We start from the raw sequence: 18,740 nt of genomic DNA, 5'->3' as shown, positions 1-18,740 counted from the left end.
AGTGGTTGAGTCCACTCAATGGAAATTCATAGTACTGCATGTTCATATTTTATTTAGGTTTAAGATTTTTCAAAGGAAAAAATATATTAAGTCTAAATATCCTGTTACTGTGAAATTCAATTATTCAAGAACTAGGACAAAAAAGCCTCCATCTGTTTTTGTTAGAGGCCCGTGGTTTAAAGTTTTGTGGGACTGTAGTCTTACGAAGTTCAGGTGAAGAGACAGGTGAGTATTCTTGCTTCTCTTTAGTAAAAAGACTTGTGGTCTACATATGCTTCCACTTCTCTGCAGAAATACGCACACCATAGACATCTAAGAAAGTATATTAACTTCCTACTTAAACCTAATGTGTCCAAAGTAAAGAACGCGCAAAAATAAAGCCAAACCGTCAGGTGAAACATTCCTTTGCATCCAATAGGAAAACAGACCCGTCGGAACCAGCTCCCCCCAACAGTGCTCACCGGAATGAACCGGAACCGCGTGGTCGGTGAGGACGCGCGGACACAGCCAGAGTCTACCAACTCGACAGGCGGAAGCTCTTTTCCCCCTGGAGAAAAGTTACAAAGGTTGCTCTGCAGGCTACTTAAGAGGGAAGCAGTATATGAACCGAACCCCAAAAGCGTCCTTACATTTCCCGGTCCAGCTACTCCCGAGGACACTCCCAGCGGAAGACAGCGGTGCGCGCCTGGTCTCTTTTTTTTAAAGTTTATTTTTTTTTAGTCATCCCTACACCTAAAGCTGGGCTTGAACTCACGACCACAAGATCAAGAGTGGCACGCTCCACCGACTGAGCCCGCCAGGCGCCCCACGCGCCAGGTCTCTTTAAGCCGGCTCCTGGGAGGCCCGGCACAACCTCGTCCTTAACTGCCACCTTCCAACCCCTTCCCTCTCCCTCGCCTTGGCCTCCAGAAGCTGGCCTGCGCGGACCCACGGCCAAAGCGAAACCAGGCCAGCGACGGAAAAGCCCCCGGCGCCTCCGTGACCCCACTTCCGCTTCCTGCCTGAGGCCGGAAGAGGCGGTCCCCGCTTTCCGGCCATCCTCCCGATCCGACCACATCAGGCTGGAAAGCTCGTTTTCTCCCGCGTGGGTGTGGGCGGGTCGGGGTGGCCCAGGCGCGGGAGCCGGGGACGGAAGGGGCCCGGAGACTTGGCGGAAGTTAGAACCAGCGCCGCGGGCGGGGCCTACTCCCGAGGGCGTGGCTATAGGTGGGAACACACCCAGTGCCTGTTCCGACTGAATATTTAAGATGGAAGGGCGAGCGTGCGGTTGGCCTCCGACCTCAAGACAAGCACGGGGTTGCTGCCTGCCCCTCCCTTTGTTCCTGGACCCCTTACAAGGATTTTCCCCTATCTGACATTCTTGCCAGTTCCTAAAGTCTAGCTCCTCCAGTCAGTCCCTTCTTTAGGTCTTTATTTGGGCACCATGCTAAACTCCAATAAGTGATTCCCTTGTATTTTTTTTTTTTAAAGATTTTATTTATTTATTAGAGAGAGAGAGAGAGAATGAGAGATAGCACGAGAGGGAAGAGGGTCAGAGGGAGAAGCAGACTCCCCGCTGAGCAGGGAGCCTGACGCAGGACTCGATCCTGGGACTCCAGGATCATGACCTGAGCCGAAGGCAGTCGCCTAACCAACTGAGCCACCCAGGCGCCCGATTCCCTTGTATTTTCAATGTAATGTCATTTTCTGCAAATCTGTGCACCCCCCTTCTAATGTGTAATTCTTTTCAGTTTTTGAAATAGCATTGATACCGGGTATTCTTCACTTCTCAGGAATACATCTGAAGTTTCTCCAGTAATCATGTTCTCTGTGGTTGCTGGGGTTTTCAGTGGATGGCCTTTGGGGAGTTAATAAAGATGTTTAAACCCTGATTTTAATAAGACATTTTATTAAGAATTGTTCATGTGCATTATCACATGTGTCTTATGCATCTATTGATAACATTTTTGCTAGGTTGTTTCATGTGTTGCTGTACAAAATACTTAATGTATGTAGCCAAAGAATCTGTTTTTTAAAAGTAATTTTTAAAAGATTTTATTTATTTGAGAGAGAGAATGAGCAGGGGGAAGCACGAAGGGAGAAGCAGACTCCCTGATGAGCAGGCGGCCTGACATGGGGCTCAATCCCAGGACCCTGAGACCAGGACAGGAGCTGAAGACAGCGGTCTAACCGACTGAGCCACCCAGGCACCCCCAAAATAATTTGTTTCTTGCCTTTAAATGTCTTCAAGCTGTATACCGAATTTGTTTCTTACATTTATTAAAGACATTACCTTTTTTTTAAAGATTTAATTTATTTATTTGAGTGAGCGAGAGTATACCGAATTTGTTTCTTACATTTATTAAAAACATTACTTTTTTAAAGATTTCATTTATTTATTTGAGAGAGTGAGCGAGAGAGGGAGAGGAGCAGGAGGAAGGCCAAGAGGGTGAGGGAGAAGCAGACTACCCACTGAGCAGGGCGCCCCCACTGGGCTCAATCCCAGGACCCTGGGATCATGACCAGAGCTGAAGGCAGATGTTTAACCGACTGACCCACCCAGGTGCCCCTATTAAAGACATTTAAATCTTTAATCCTGCTGGAGTTTATTTCGCCATGTGGTGTGGGGTAGTGGATCCAATTATTTTCTTTCCTCCAGAAAAGATGGCCAGTTGTGGCACCACTTACCAGTAAACTTTTCTTGACCTAGTCATGTGAAATTCCATCTTTATTAAATTCCTATATGTGTCGGTATACATTTCTAGACTCTTCTGTGCCAGTAATACTAATACCCATATCATACTTTTAAAAATTATAATATCTTAAGTTCTAATATTTAGTGGTAAAAATATAATGGCAGCTAATATATGTTGCACCTTACTGCTCTAGTTGCTTCAGAGACAAGAAATTTTTTATGCTTCTAATGATGCAGCTATACCATGATTTTTTTTTTGTTTTGTTTTTTGGAACAGCTTTATTGAGCTATAATTCACATAACCTACAATTTGTGCATTTGAAACTTTAACATTCAATTTTTTTAGAATTAAATTCCAGAGTTGTGCAAATAGCACAATTTTAGAACTTTTTTTTTGTCACTCCAAAAGTACCCTTTGGCTGCATAATCCCATTTTCCTCCTCTCTTAATGTGTAGGTAACCATGAATGTACTTTCTGACTCTATAGATTTGCCTTTTCTGGACATTTCATGTAAATGAAATCACAAAATCCTTTGCTAACAGCTTTTCACTTAGCATGTTTTCAAGGTTCATATGTGTTGTAGTGCTTATCATTCTTTTTTATTGCTGACTGCTATTCCATCCTATGGATATACCACATGTTATTTATGTATCTATCAGTTGATTCACATTTGGGTTGTTAACATTTTGTGGGTATTATGAGTTATGCTGCTCTGAACATTCACATATTTTTGTGCGTGTGCAGACATATTTTAATTTATCCTGAGTATTGTTATTAGTCAATTCTCCAGAAAAATAGAACCTACAGCCCTTAACTTTTTATGGTGAGCTCAGAAAGATTATATATACACACATACAATGGACATAATATACATTATATGTACTTATTATATGCATACATGACTTTTATGTAAGGAACTACTTATATAACTATGAAGGCTGAAAAGTCTCACAATATACCACCCCAATCGAGAGACCTATGAAAGTAGGTGGTGCCATTCAAACACCTGAGAGCCAGGCTGCCCACGGGATAGATTTCAGTCCCTATTTCAAAGCCGGAAAACCAGGAGCACCAAAAGCAGGAGAAGATCACTATCCCAGTTCAACAATCAGACAGAGAATGAGAATTCAGTCATCCTCTGCTTTTTTGATCCATTCAGACCCTAAATCGGATTGGATGATGTCTACCCATGTTGGGGAGGGTGATATGCTATGCTCAGTCTATTGATTCAAATGCAAATCTCCTGAAACATGCTCACAGACACCACCAGAAATGACATTTAATGAGATATCTGGGTATTTCATGACACAGTCTAGTTGACACATAAAATTACCACAGGTATCTACCTAGGAGTGGAATTGCTGGGTCATATAGTAACTATATATTTGAAGGACTACCAGACTGTTTTCCAAAGTGGCTGCACCATTTTACATTCTATCCATCAGTGTATGAGTTCCTATTTCCCAATGTCACTTGTTAATTTTTGTTTTTACATATTAGCTATCCTAAGTGGTGAGAAGTGGTATCTCCTTGTGATTTGGGTCATTTTTCTACTGACCAGTGATGCTGATGACTAATGGTATCTTTTCATGTATTTGTTACTATTTGTTATGTCCTTGGAGAAATGTCTCTTCCAATCTCTTGTCTATTTTAAAATTGGATTTTTTTATTGTTGAGTAGTAAGAATTCTTTATATATTCTGTATAGAAGTTGCTTTTTGCATGTATGAATTGCAAATATTTTCTCCCATTCTATGGGTTGTCTTTCACTTTCTTGATGTGTCCTTTGGAGTACAAAAGTATTTAAATGATGATTGACCTGTGAAGTACAAAAGATCTTAATTTTGATAAGCTACAATTTATTTTTTCTTTGATTGAAAATTGCTTTTGGTATCAAATCTAAGAAACCATTGCCAAATTCAATGTCAGGAAGCTTTCCTCCTATGCTTTCTTCTAGGAATTTTGCAGTTTTGTCTTAATGGTTGACTTTGATCCATTTGTTTTTGTTTAAAGTAAGAGATAGAAAGCAGTAACATTCCAGTGCTTCGTCACATATGGCTAGCAGTGCCATTCGCACAGTCTAGGAACTCTTAACTGCTCTTTACTCAGTTAACAACCAAAAGATATAGCTATTTATTTATTCTCAAGTTTTGAAATAGGCAAAATTGAATTATTAAGTGGAGAAGCCATAGAAATAAGCACCTCTTTATTAGTTATGTTTATATAGTAAGTTTTAAAACTTAGGCCAGTTTTAACACATATTGAGGCATATTAATTATTTTAACTAAGTGTCCACGGAATCACATTTTATCAAGGAATAAAGCCAAAGACCTTTATTTATTTTTCATCGTTGTCAGGGCATCTATGCTTAAGATGGGATATTTTAGGGCAATGGGTACAATAACTATGGGAAATTTAGACACGACTACAATTGCAGTGAGGTACACCTATTTTCTTCTAAATTATTTTTTATGATTATAGGAGAAATGTTTAAATTTAGTGGGGTCCCCAGGTATAACTATCACTTGAGCCCTAATATTGATTACAATTTATGAAGCCTTGTCAATTAGTATATTTTAGCAATGTTATGTTTAATTTAGAATTTACATTGTGAAGGCTCAAAAGCCTTAGTGCCCCTTTTTTGATATGTAAATTTTTAATATATAACTTTTGTGACATATTTGTTATATAATTATATATAAAACTTGTTATGTAAGTTTTTAACATATAAACTTTTATAAACTAGGTTTTCAATTGGTTCAAATTATGGAACTTTGTTTTAATTTAGTTTTGTGTGCATTTTATAATTTACATATATATCTATATTAAATGTTACAAATGTATATAACTTACTTTACCTTTTATTTTCTCCCCTGTATCTATGGATTTATTTTTCATTGTTGTTTTTAAATTAGTAAGCAATTGAAGACTAACATTATGTTTCTTAGACTTGACAGTTACTTGGTACAGAAGATTTAAAGTTCCCGCTCTTTGGGAAAGGAGGGATTACTTGTAGCCACATAAAGCCCCTGTAGCTATACTTTTTTTCTTTTGGTCTTTCATCTTTCCCCATTTTTTTTTTCTTTAGGTATTTACCTATAAACTCCTGAGTCCTGAGTGGACCTTTGCTATGTGAAGTGGCCTGCCTTTCTAGACTATCCCTTTCAACCTCAGAGGGACTGGAGTCTCTCCAAAAGAGCAATATGGGGAAATCCGAATTTTATAACATTTGGTTTTCAAGATGCTCTTACATGTTGATAGGCAGTGGCACTTGAGAGCCCATGCACATTGACCAGGAGATTTACAAACTGGTTTGAGTTGAGAAACCTCCTGAGGTTTCTTAGGGAGAGCAGGGAAAAATGTTCTTACCCTTTCCCCTTTTCCATGAAACACGAAACCAGGTAGGCAGGGGAACAAATCACAGAAGTGAAGCAAGGAACAACAGAGACATATGTGAGGGCTGCTGCTGTCTTGGCAGGGAAGGCTGCTAAGGACCTCCTGTTCTCTTTGTCTCCCACAGGAGATGTAGTGGCTGAGGAGATCCCCCTTGGTGTCGCAGGGAACACCACCACATAGTGCTGAGGAGAGAGGTAAGTTGTTTCTGATTGTCCTTACATACTGGTAAGGAGAAAATGTTAAAGGCTAGGTCAATAGTTTACATTTATACCAAGTGAATTATAACATTATTAGGGAAGAAAAATGGGCACTATATAAGAATGAAAAGACAGGGGTTCCTGGGTGGCTCAGTTGGTTAAGTGTCTGCCTTCGGCTTAGGTCATGATCCCAGGGTCCTGGGATCAAGCCCCACATCAGGTTCCCTCCTCAGCAGAGACCCTGCTTCTCCCCCTTGCCCCTTACCCTTCTCATGCTCTCTCTAATAAATAAATAAAAATAAAATCTTTAAAAAAAGAAATATAAAATGACATTTGTATGCATCTGGCTATAGTGCCTCAAAGTGAGACAGAACTTAAAAAAACAATCCGACTACCCACAGTGATAGTGACACATTTAACATACCTCTCTCAATAGAGGGCAAATGAGGAGAGAAGGTCTGTAGTGATACAAATTTTAAAAACACAAAAGATTCATCTGTCAGACACACTGATTATACAATTACAGAATAGGCATTGTTTTCAAACACACTTAAAGGGATTCATAAAACTTGACCACATATGAGATGTTATCAGCTAACTGAAATCCCTTGTAACAGAAGCTTCCCTCCAGATGGTTTACATCAGTTAGGAGTTTATTTTTCTTGGGTTAGATGAAGCCCAGAAATAACCAACCCAAGGTTGGTACAACCAAATAATACTATATGTCCCTGTTGTATAATCAGTAGCCTCTGACTATCATCCTCTTGGTCTATTTTCTAGGAAAGAAAAAGGGACGAAACACAGGGCAAATGGTGAAGATGCCAGCTGAGATACTCCCATTGCCATGGGCTTTTTTAGAACCCATAAGCCGTGGCCTCTGCCTATGTCTCACTGGCCAGAACCAACGGCTCATGGGCACTCATGGTGGCCAAGAAAGTTGAGAGAGTTCCTTAAAAAACTGTCCACACTGCCAACTTGAATACAACTGTAGTTCTGTTACTTTAGGAAAGGGAGGGAGGAATGGATCCGGGAATACTTGTTGTATCTGACACATTGGGCCACATGGCAAGTCTCCAACAATTTTCTGTTTGAATAATGTCATACAGAATCTGTATCATGAAGACCACGCATTTGTGTATAATCCAATTAAATTAGAAATCTATAAAAAATAACTAAAATATGCAGAGTCTGCACATTATAAAATACATTTCTAAATAACATATAGGTCCAAGACATCTTGATGAGAATTGGACATTTAGTACTAAATTATGATGAAAACATTATTTATCAAAATTTTTGTGATGTAGGTTAAGGGGAATTTAGAGTGCCATATAACCTTTAATACTCATCAGTTAACATGCTGTCACACTTTCAGGATGAGACACTCACTGATAAAGACAATCACAGAAGGATAACATTCGTTAAGATTGGTCCCAGTATAGCGTAAGTCAAGAATCGTGCCTGGGCTTTCTACATGGGTCACAACAGGGCTGCTCTCCAGTGTGAATTCTAAAATGAGGAATGAGGTGTAAAGGCCCAATAAAGGCTTTCTTATAGTCATTTCACTCATACTTTCTGCCCAGTATGTATTCGCTTGTGCATTATAAGGTTAGTGCTGGTGCTGAATGCCTTTCCACACTGAACGCATTGATAGGGCTTCTCTCCTGTGTGAGTTCTCACATGTACCCTTAGGCAGGAAGAATTCCTAAAGGCCTTCCCACATTCTTTACACTCATAGGTTTTCTCTCCAGTATGAGTTCTCTTGTGCACAATGAGGTAAGAGCCTGTGCTGAAGGATTTTCCACACTGACTACACTCGTAAGGTTTCTCTCCAGTGTGAGACCGTGTGTGTTTCTTAAGGGATGACTGATCGATGAAGGCTTTCCCACAGTCACTGCATTCATAGGGCTTCTCTCCAGTGTGGGTTCTCATATGCTTCTGAAGGGATGAAGGAACAGTGAAAGCCTTGCCACATTCCTTACAGTCGTAGGGTTTCTCTCCAGTGTGAGTCCTTTTGTGCACATTAAGATGAGAGCTCTGGCTGAAGGATTTTCCACAGTGATTACACTCATAAGGTTTCTCTCCAGTGTGAGATCTCACGTGCTTCTTAAGGGAAGACTGAAAAATGAAGGCTTTCCCACAGTCACTACATTCATAAGGCTTCTCTCCAGCATGAGGTCTCCCACATTTGTGAAGGGACGAGGAGCTGGCGAACGCTTTCCCGTGCTCCTTACATTCTGAGCTTTCCTCCATGGTACATGTTGTTTTGTGGACACCAAGGGAGGCTCTTTCTCCATGATCACAGCATTCACAGAGTTCCTTTCCAGTAGGTACTTGCACATGTACTGAAAAGGAAGGGTGTAAGCTGAAGGACATAAGACATTGATTACACGCATGAGATTTCTCTCCTTTGAGAGTCCTTAAGTGTTTCCTAAGGGATGCCTCTTGATTGAAAGTTTTGCCACAATCATTAAACTCACGAGTTTTCTCTCCACTGTGAGTACTTACATGACTGCTAAGAGCTGAGGTGTGGCCAAGGTGTTTCCCATGTTCTTTATATTTGTAGCATTTCTCTCCCTCACAATATCTTGTATGTGTAAAGTGATAGTTCTTTCTGAAGAATTTTCCACAATGATCAAATTCCAAGGGTTTCTTGCCAGGCTGAGTTGGTGCCTGTAGAACAAGGAGTAAGTAGTGACTAAAGACTTTCTCACTTTCTTTACACTCATGGGAATTCTTTTCTGTGTGGATTCTGCCATACATAGGAAGTACATGATTATGACTGACATTTTTACTATTTTCAGTGCATGTATGTGATTTTTTTCCCCTATTAGTTCCTTCAAGTTGGATCAACTGAATGCTCTAACCCAGGACTCCATCATTCCTAACAAAGGGCATCCTAAATACAGAGTTTTGCCAATAATGAGTAAAGAATGAATTAACTATGTATTAAACACTTAACACTGGAATCATATTTACATAAATGTTTACTTTTTGGTGTTCTCTGTGGGGCAGCAAGTGTTGAGCTTGGTTGAGAGATTTCTCTAATTTTATGAGATTCAGGAAGACTCTCCTGAGACAGCTTTCCGGTGAGTGAATGCCACCTGCCTCTCTGTCTTGCCTCATTTGGAAGCTGGTGCTTTAACGCAATGGCATTCAAAGACTTCTCCTACTGTAAAAAAAATCAGAAATCATTCCTGGTGAATCTTACCGTTTTTATGCCATTGCAAGTTTTTTCCCCAGGAACATTCTGCATAAGAATTCCATCTTTTGATTTCAGTTGAATATCCCAATCTGAAATTGAAAATTTTTGTAACTATTGGGATAAAAAATAGGGATAACAGAAAAAAGGAGGTGGGCACCCTATGGATTTGTTTTCAGTAACATTAAATATGGAAAGGAAATGTGAACGAGAAGATGTAAACTGTGGCCAGAGGGACAGTTCCAGGAACTTGGCTCTGGGAGAAGATGCCAATGATAGGAACAAGCAATGGAAATGGGAAGTATTTTACTTAGAAAGGATTCTGGAGGTTTGAGATAATAGGAGAGTGTATTATCTTGAAAGCAAAGTAGGGAAAATGGAACAAATGTATTCAAGGAAATGTCAAATTGAAAGAGGAATTAAAACAGCTTTTTCTCTGAGACCACACAAAAATGTGAATGAATGGCAAGATGGTGAAAGATGGAAAGCTCACATAATGGCCCAGTTCTGCCACACACTGACAGTCCCAAATGGACCATCCCTCACCATGCCTGCTCCTTAATGACTCCTTTCTGCCTGGGGCTCACCTGTACAGGCACCTTGGAGAACTGCCCCCTCCTCAGTCCCCAGCACTTCCTGCTCCACCTCCATGATCAGACTGTGTTTGCAGAGAGGATACCCTGCTCATAGAGAAAGACATGTGAGGTGGGGGAACTGTGAAGGAGACAAGAAATCTGTCCATGAAACTGATTCCGATACTTTGATATTTAGGGATTCTGAAGACAGGCAAGTACAACTTCAGGAGTGACCAAAGAATCAAATCTGAGCTCTTTTACAAGATCCCCCAAACAGACACCTATGTATGCCCTATCCACAGGGAACTGACCCTCGAAATCCAAGCCCAAGAGTAGACACATACTGCAAATTACCTAAATCTTGTAATAATAATGAAAATGAAATCAGTGCACTTTTTTTTTTTTTTTTGATGAAATCAGTGCACTTTTAGAGGAAGCCATGAGACTGCCCCACAAGGGCTGGGGCCATTCATTTTGTGTTTACCATGTATTGTCATTCTTTTCACATATCCTGGAACATATGTGAGGAAGGACCATCTGCTGCATGAAGAAATGAGAATATGAAGGAATAAGGCCAATCTTACCCACGGAGGCCAGGTTCCTGTAGTTCTCCAGCATCACATCTCTGTACAGGATTTTCTGAGCAGGGTCCAGCAGTGCCCACTCCTCCTGGGAGAAGTCCACCGCCACCTCCTCAAAGGTCACTGAATCCTGAAACACAGGATTGTGGCTCAGGCAAGGCCCATCTCTAACAGTGCAGCAAAAGAATGGCGGGGGAGGCTGCTAGCACTGGGGAAGGAGACCAGCGCACAGCAGCCTCACATGTGCTTCGGAGGCCTCCCATTACCTGCCCCGAGGCTCAGTTCTTGGAACTCTCTTCTTTCGCTCGCCCTGCCTAGACTATCTCATCCAGACTCATGCTTTTACCAGCTTGTCTAATATATAGTTGACCTGATCTTTGCACCACTAGGACTCTTCCAGTCTTAGTCAAGATCGAGTATAGATTGACTGTACTGCTGGATGAGAAAAATACTCGGAAAATGAATGATTTTCCTAGTGAAAAATCTCTCTTGTCCTGCATAGCACCCAGCAGAATACGAAACTAATATTCAACCTGGAGGAAGATCTGGGAAAAAAAGAAATTAACAAATGCTGTAGTAATAGAAACCTTTCCTAAGGCATTTTTTTTTGTCTCGTTTTAAGAGGCCCAGAGAACTGGGGAAGCCTGAGGCCAGTTCAGTTGAAGCTGTAGGTCAGGGGCAAGAGATGTGTCCTTTGGAACAGCAATGTTTTTTGGAAACAGAGTAATTTCCTCTATACCTGTGACCACGTTGTCAGCAATCCTGCAGCCATTCTTCCTCTTGTATGTCTCCCTCCTTACCAAACAGGATTCTGAGCAAGCACACCTAGAGAAGAAAGAAGCCATGACAGTCTAGACTTAACAGATACTCAACACATACAACCTAGAAGTCTCCTCATACTAGCTTCAGAGGGACACCCCCCACCCCGCCACACACACAGTACAGTTCCCTGTTAGGATTTTACCTCCCTATCCAAGAACTAGGCATCAGGAATACAGTATGCAATTATTTTTCGTTTTTAAACTTTTTTTCCAGTCTGAACTACTAAAAATGTCTACAGTCAATAGGCACTGAGGAGCAATGGGCCCCCCTAGTACCAACATGCCTCTAAATGTCATTTGCCCATGAAAGAAACCAGGGCTCATTTGAGAAACAGCTGAGTCCAGTGTAGAACACAAAATGTTCAAGGTGCGTCTGGAACATCATATAGCAGAAAGCAAGAAACCCAGCAAAGGCTAATGGGGTTGTGTCAAAAAGATACAGGAGAAAACTTAAAAAAAGAGCTCCCCCTGGCTTAAGATGGAACAATTTAATAAATAATGACTGCAGTGTGTTGAAATCATCAAATCTAAAGCAAAATCATGAGTTCATAACGATATTAAAAAAAAAACCCCTAATGGTCAGTACTGGAGGAGGCCAGGATATCAACTCATAATTCTGAAAATTCTAAAAGGAAAGAATCAAGAATATATCCCTCTCTCCTTTGTGAACAATATTTTATGATTGCCAAACTGCTGTGATGAGGCAAAGTTCTTCTTTACAGAAGAATCATACAAGCTTTACAAGAAGCTTCATTTATTATAAAGAAAATGCTAGTCAGAAAGTCACCATTTCGCAAGCACTAGTAAATTAATGGATCATGGCAACGACAATTAACAGCTACTAAATTATTAGGTGGAAAGTGAATGGGGATGTTCACTTTTAATTTTGAAAAACCTTTCACATTGAAAGAAAAGAATGGTGTGAATATGAACTTCCACAAACTCTTCACCATTAAAATTTGCTTTCTCTCTCTACCTGTGTTCCCTCTCTCCTTCAGCAAGAAATGTTAAGAATCTATTCGAGGGGAAACAGAAGATGTCATGAACCTTTCCTCCTATATACTTCAGAGTGACGCAGGAACTTTAACATTTTCTAACGTAACCACAACGAGCAAAATCAGGACTGTTTAACATGGATTTAATATTACTATGTAACATACACTCCATATGCAGAATTTCACTAACTGGTCCAATAACGTCCTTTATAGCAATCACTCTGTAAATTTCTCGTATGGGACCATGCCCTCAAACCATGGTTCTTTACTCTTCTTTGACCTTTGACCTGTCCTTCAGCCTTTCATCTTTCAAGATATGAAGAGTCCAGGTCAGATGTTTGACTCCACCTCAATTTTGGCTTATCTGGTGTTTTCTCATGATTAGATTCAGAAAGTTCATTTTTTGGAAGGATTACACAGCTGATGTGTGTCCTTCTCAGTGAGCCACTTCAGGAGGCATATGATCCAGTCTGTCTCGTTACTGGTGGTAACTTTAATCAAGCAGTTAAGGTGGCATGCCACAGGTTCTCCTACTAAGTAATCATTTTCTCCTTTTGTAATTAAAAAGGACTCTTATTAACCAGGGGGCAAATGAAGACTGTATAAACAAGATGGAGAACTTTATAAAGGAAGGATCAAGCTGACACTGGAACCAACTCATAAATCTTAACATCACAAAGTAGGTATCTGGATCGCAGAGAAGTTCTGGTATGATGTAAGAAGAAACAGCACCAGTTGTGAAGTACTTTTGCAAAAAGACCCTGACAAATCCTTTCATGTAATTAGCAATTTATAGAAGGGGGGAAGAGGAGAAACTGAGGGACAAGTTAAAAGGACATCATGAAGCTATAAACAACCAAACCCAGTCCGGGGGACAGAGAAGGAGGGCTACTACCGGCAAAGAGACTGGTCAAGAGACCTAACAGCCCACTGCAGCATGTGGGCCTTTGATTCAGACAATACCAACTGTAAAAACACATTTTGAGACATTTTGGGGGAACTGAACACAGACTGGGTATTAGATGATACTGGTAAAGAGAAAAGCAGCCCGACATCCAGGAGCTGCCCTGGTACTGTCAGCTAGGTGCGTGCATTCTCCCACTGAACATAAGCAACTTCACAGAATGGCAACAGCAGACAGGGCTGCTCTGTGACCATGACATACTAAGACAAAACCACGGCCATTCTGTAATCATGTCTGAACACAAACAATACATAAACATTATCTAGGCCTCAAAAATGAACAAACATCCCCCTTTCTGGGCAACGTGTGCCACTGCTGCTTCTTTAGAAATCACTTACGGCTTCCCCCTTGGTGTAGTTTTCCTTCCTTCTAGGTAAGCTTTACTGATAAACCCAATCACAGAGCAGAACCCTCTCCCAAAAGCACCTGGCACAAGCCCACACCCTCTGACAGGCCCCACGGTGCACAATGCTGTGCATTCTGCCTTGCTGCAAGGAGTGATAAACCCAACTTGTGGAACTATATGTGTGGCCCAATTTGTTTAGCCAAAGACCACTGAAAATATCAAGAAATACTCTTCATTTAGAGGGATGAGGTAAGGTATTGTGATAATGCTAAAAACTTCCTGTTAAACGTTTTTAATCAATGGGATTGCCTCATTAGTCTCTTAATCTGTGACAGTTCTCCTTGAAATTTCAGCATAAATAGCCACATGTGGATAGCGTATTAGACGGTCAGGCTATGATGATCAACTTAGGTAAAATATTGATAATTATCAAAGCTGAGTGTTGATGACATAGGGATTCACTACACTGTTCTATTCTCATGTGCTTGAAAATTTCCTTATGAAAACTTTAAAAAAAATTTAAAAGGAGGGGGGCACCTGGGTGACTCAGTTGCTCAGCATCTGCCTTCGGCTCAGGTCATGATCCCAGTGTCCTGGGATCGAGCCCCACATCGGGCTCCCTGCTCAGCAGGAAGTCTGCTTCTCCCTCCCCAACTCCCCCTGCTTGTGTTCCCTCTTTCACTGTCTCTCCCTCTGTCAAATAAATAAATATTTTTAAAAACTTAAAAGGAAAAGATAAAGACATCTTTAAGGAAAGACCTGAGTTTACCATCAAAAGATCATCACTAAATTCTCAGTATTCCAGGAAATGGGAATTTGTGCAACATTCTGAAATGTTAAAAAAGTAGAGTGAACAAAAATGAAATGGGTAAAACTAAGTGAAGCTTGATCATATAAAATGGTAATAATAGTATCTAATCTGTGAGATGGAAAAGCAAGCTAGAATCCTAATACTGAATAATAAAAACACGTAAATTTGGAGGGAAGTGATTGCAGTTTTATGTTCCTTATATTCTTGCAGGAGGGAATAGAGATGTTGATTAGCTCTTGACTTTAAGTGTGCCTAATAAGATAGCTAGGGTGACCATTAAAGGAATGGACTCAGCAGGTTTAACTCACAGTCTAGAAGAAAAAATGGAATAATAAAAAAAAAAAACCTCAATTACCCCAAAAGTAAGAAAAATAAGCAGGGAAAACAAACAAAAGAAGCAGGTAAAATAAAAAGCACAGTGCAAGACAGTAGAAAATATTGATATCAATAATCACAATGAATATACAGATAAATGGATTAAACTCTACAGTTTAAAAGCAAAGACTGACAGGTTAAGATGAATTCCAGCTCTATGCTCTTTCACAAGATGCATTTAAAACCAAAAGAAGGGCACCTAGGTGGCTCAGTCTGTTATGCATCTGCTTTTGGCTCAGTTCATGATCCCAGGGTCCTAGGAGAGAGCTCTGCATCAGGCTCTCTGTTCGGTGGGGAGCCTGCTTCTCCTTCTCCCTCTGCCTCTCCCCCTGCTTGTGCTCTAATAAATAAATAAAATCTTTTAAAAAAACCCTGAAAGACTGAATCTCAAAAATAAAAATGATACACCAAACAAATATTAACCAAAATTGTTTGATTTCACAAATTTTTTTTTTTTAAATGTAGGCTCCATGCCCAGTGTGGAGCCCAACATGGGGCTTGAACTCACAACCATGAGATCAAGACCTGAGCTGAAATCAAGAGTCGGACACTTAACTGACTGAGCCACCCAGGTGCCTCTGATTTCACACATTTTAAAACAAAAGGCATTATGAAAAGCAACTACATTAGGATATAAGGTTCAGTTCACTAGGAAGATATAAAGATTCTGAAGTTGTGCACACTCACAGTCTCATCAAAGCTAACAAAATTAAAGGAGAAACAGACAAATCACCATCAGTGTCAAACACTTTAACATACTGTCAGTGATGCAGAGATTAGTGGTGTAAAAAAAAGATATAAAGATTTGAATAGTAAAATGAACAAGCTTCACCTAAAACACAAACACTACGTTCAATAAATGGAGAATACACATATTTTTTCAAGCATACGTGGAATGTTTACAAAAACTAGCTCTCTTCCTATAATATACAGCTAGTCTTAAAGCTTTCAATTTTAGTCTATGTGCTGCCAATGCAAGCACAGTTTTAAAACTTTCAAAGGATTTATATACAGTTTTGTTCCTTGACCAAAATGAAATTCAGTTAAAAAAGAAAACTATTATGTTGAGCCATATGACACTGCCATTTTTTTTTGTAAGATTTTATTTATTTATTTGACAGAGAGAGAGAGAGAGAGAGAGAGAGCAAGCAAGTACAAGCTGGGGTAGCAGCAGGCAGAGGGAGAGGAAGAAGCAGGCTCCCCACTGAACAAGGCCATGCAGGACTCAATCCCGGGACCCTGGGATCATGACCTGAGCCGAAGGCACATGCTTAACTGGCTGAGCCACCCAGGTGCTCCAACACTGCCATTTCTATAGGTTAAAAAAAAGGGTGGAAAGTTAGCAATGTTCATATGGTTCAATCTAATATGAAAAGCCATACATTTGGAGTTTAGAGAACATCATCTTTATGAATGTCATGAATAAAATATATAATTAATAAATTAAATTGGAAATTAGAAAATACATAATAGTATGGTTATCAATCAGTTCTAAGTACCAAAACTTGGAAGCTGCAGCTAAAGTAGGCCTTAGGAGAAAAAAAAGCAAGCTTCATATACTTACGTTAGAGAAAAATGAAGTTAAAAATTAATGTTTCCAGTTTAAGAATTTAGAGGAAAAAAAAATCCCAAAACAAAAGAAGAAAAGTTAAAGGAAGGAAAGAGAAAAAAATGAAGAACTAGAAAACAAAAAGTAGGGGCGCCTGGGTGGCGCAGTTAAGCAGCCAACAACTCTTGGTTTCAGCTCAGATTATGATCTCAGGGTCGTGAGATCGAGCCCCGCCTCCGGCTCCACACTGAGCACAGAGTATGCTTGAGATTCTCTCACCCTCTCCCTCTGCCCCTCCCACTTGTGCACTCTCTCTCTAAGTAAATAAATAAGTCTTAAAAAAAAAAACAAAACCCCAAAAGTAGAGATTAATCAAGCAAAAAAAATTAGGTCCTTTGAAATTGATGAAATAGGAAGAAATCATGCATGATTATTCAAGAAAAGAAGGGAGACAGCTCAAAGAAAATTAAGAAACACCCCCCCAATTATAGAAGCTACAGAGATTAAACATATAAGATATTATGATTAACTTTATGCCAATCAAACTTAAAACTCACAGGAAATAGATCAATTTCTTGAGAAATAAAACAAAAAAATGACTCTACAGAAACAAACCGAGTAGCGCTAAAATTACAAAAAATGAACTAGGCGGTAATGGCTATACAACATTGTGAATGTGATTAATGCCACTGAATTGTATGTTTAAAATGCTTATAATGGCAAATTTTGTTTTCATATGTATGCATATAACACACATGTATATAACACATGTGATATACACGTGTATGACATATACACATATGTGTGTATATATGTATATATAGTAAGATATATGTTAATATATATTATATATTTTAAAGTAGGCTCCACATGCAGCATGCAGCCCAATGTGGGGCCTGAACTCACAACCCTGAAATCAAGACCTGAGCCAACATCAAGAGTCAGACACCCAAACAACTGAGCCACCCAGGTGCCTCTTATGTTATATATATTTTTCATCACAATAAGAAAATGCAGAAAAAAACCCCAAAATAATCTGGGCTGTTGCTGACCTGCTCAGGAGAGATTTCAGGCCTCCCCAGCCCCAATAACTTACTCCCTGGACAGATATCTTAATCAAAACAAAATATAAAACAAAGAAAAAAAAACAGAATACAGATCTAGGCATTTAAATTTCCCCACAAAGAAACACTGGGCTTGGGTTGTAGAAGTCGGTTCTGCCATTCAAAGAGGAGAGAATTCCAATCTGACTCAAAATTTTCCAGGGATCAGACACACTTATGAAGACTCTGGTTAAATCACATATTTGTATATTACTAAACATTAGTAGAGATAATAACGTACTGAATCTATAAAGCAAGAGTTATATATTTAGGTTTTATTTAGAAATTTAGGCATCATGCAAAACTCCAGACTTGTGCATGACCCAAAATGTCATGTTTGCATTTTGGTTATTCTATTACAATACCTTATACAATTACCACAAGGGAGAAAGGAGAAGGAGATGGACCCAACTCTTTTATAAAAATTTTACAAAACAGTTTGACTTAATCAAAGGGTATTACCTTGATTAAGGGTATAAAGGGAAGAAGAACGTTCTTTGTGACTGTTATAATATTGACATTAAGCATTACACGGCCATAGTAAAAAACCAAAATGATAGGCAAATCTCATTAATAAACACAAATAACCTAAAGTTCAAACCAAATACATCAATAAATGACAATCTTAATAGATCAGAACCAAGTTGAGTTTATCCCAGGAATACCAGAGATGCTTATTAGAAAATCAATTAATATAATTTGTTTTATTCATAGATCAAAGGAGAAAACCGTGATCATCTCAATGAAAGAGTAAAAGTGTTTTGTAATAGTCAACATTTCACATAACTTAAAAATAATCTTAACCAACTCTATTAAAAAAACACAATTCAAGGGGCGCCTGGGTGGCTCAGTTGGTTGAACATCCAGTTCTTGACTTCAGCTCAGGTCATGATCTCAGGGTGCTGGGATGGAGCTCCTCCCCTGCCCTCAGTGGGGAATCTGCTTCTCTCTCTCCTTCTCCCCCTCCCCCTCGCTCATGCTTTCTCTCAAATAAATAAAACCTTTAAAAACAAAAAACAATCTTAGTAAATAAAGAAAGAACACAAGTAAATATCTTTAACTGGAAAATGTATCAGAACTTAGAACAAACATTAACTTCTAGTGATAAGCTGAGGGCCTTTATTTTGAGACATGGAAAAAGACAGTGGTGA

The 18,740-nt window shown here is 39.6% G+C and overlaps 1 protein-coding gene across 1 annotated transcript in view; it reads right to left on the bottom strand.

The window, feature by feature from the left end:
* Window positions 1–2,459: 2,459 nt before the first annotated feature.
* ZNF177 (zinc finger protein 177) overlaps window positions 2,460–18,740 on the bottom strand; it is a 37,657-nt gene continuing 21,376 nt past the window's right edge. Inside the window, exons 6-10 of the mRNA XM_027583717.2 lie at window positions 11,365–11,450; window positions 10,629–10,755; window positions 10,057–10,149; window positions 9,479–9,561; window positions 2,460–8,940 (exon numbers count right to left, since the gene is read on the bottom strand). Coding sequence (XP_027439518.1) covers window positions 7,834–8,940; window positions 9,479–9,561; window positions 10,057–10,149; window positions 10,629–10,755; window positions 11,365–11,397 — 1,443 coding nt within the window. The 5' untranslated portion in view covers window positions 11,398–11,450 and the 3' untranslated portion in view covers window positions 2,460–7,833. The remainder of the gene's footprint in view (window positions 8,941–9,478; window positions 9,562–10,056; window positions 10,150–10,628; window positions 10,756–11,364; window positions 11,451–18,740) is intronic.

The sequence above is a fragment of the Zalophus californianus genome, chromosome 1, assembly GCF_009762305.2.
Source record: "Zalophus californianus isolate mZalCal1 chromosome 1, mZalCal1.pri.v2, whole genome shotgun sequence".
In the NCBI taxonomy this organism is placed as follows: Eukaryota; Metazoa; Chordata; class Mammalia; order Carnivora; family Otariidae; genus Zalophus; species Zalophus californianus.
This window is presented reverse-complemented; position numbering and strand designations above follow the sequence as displayed.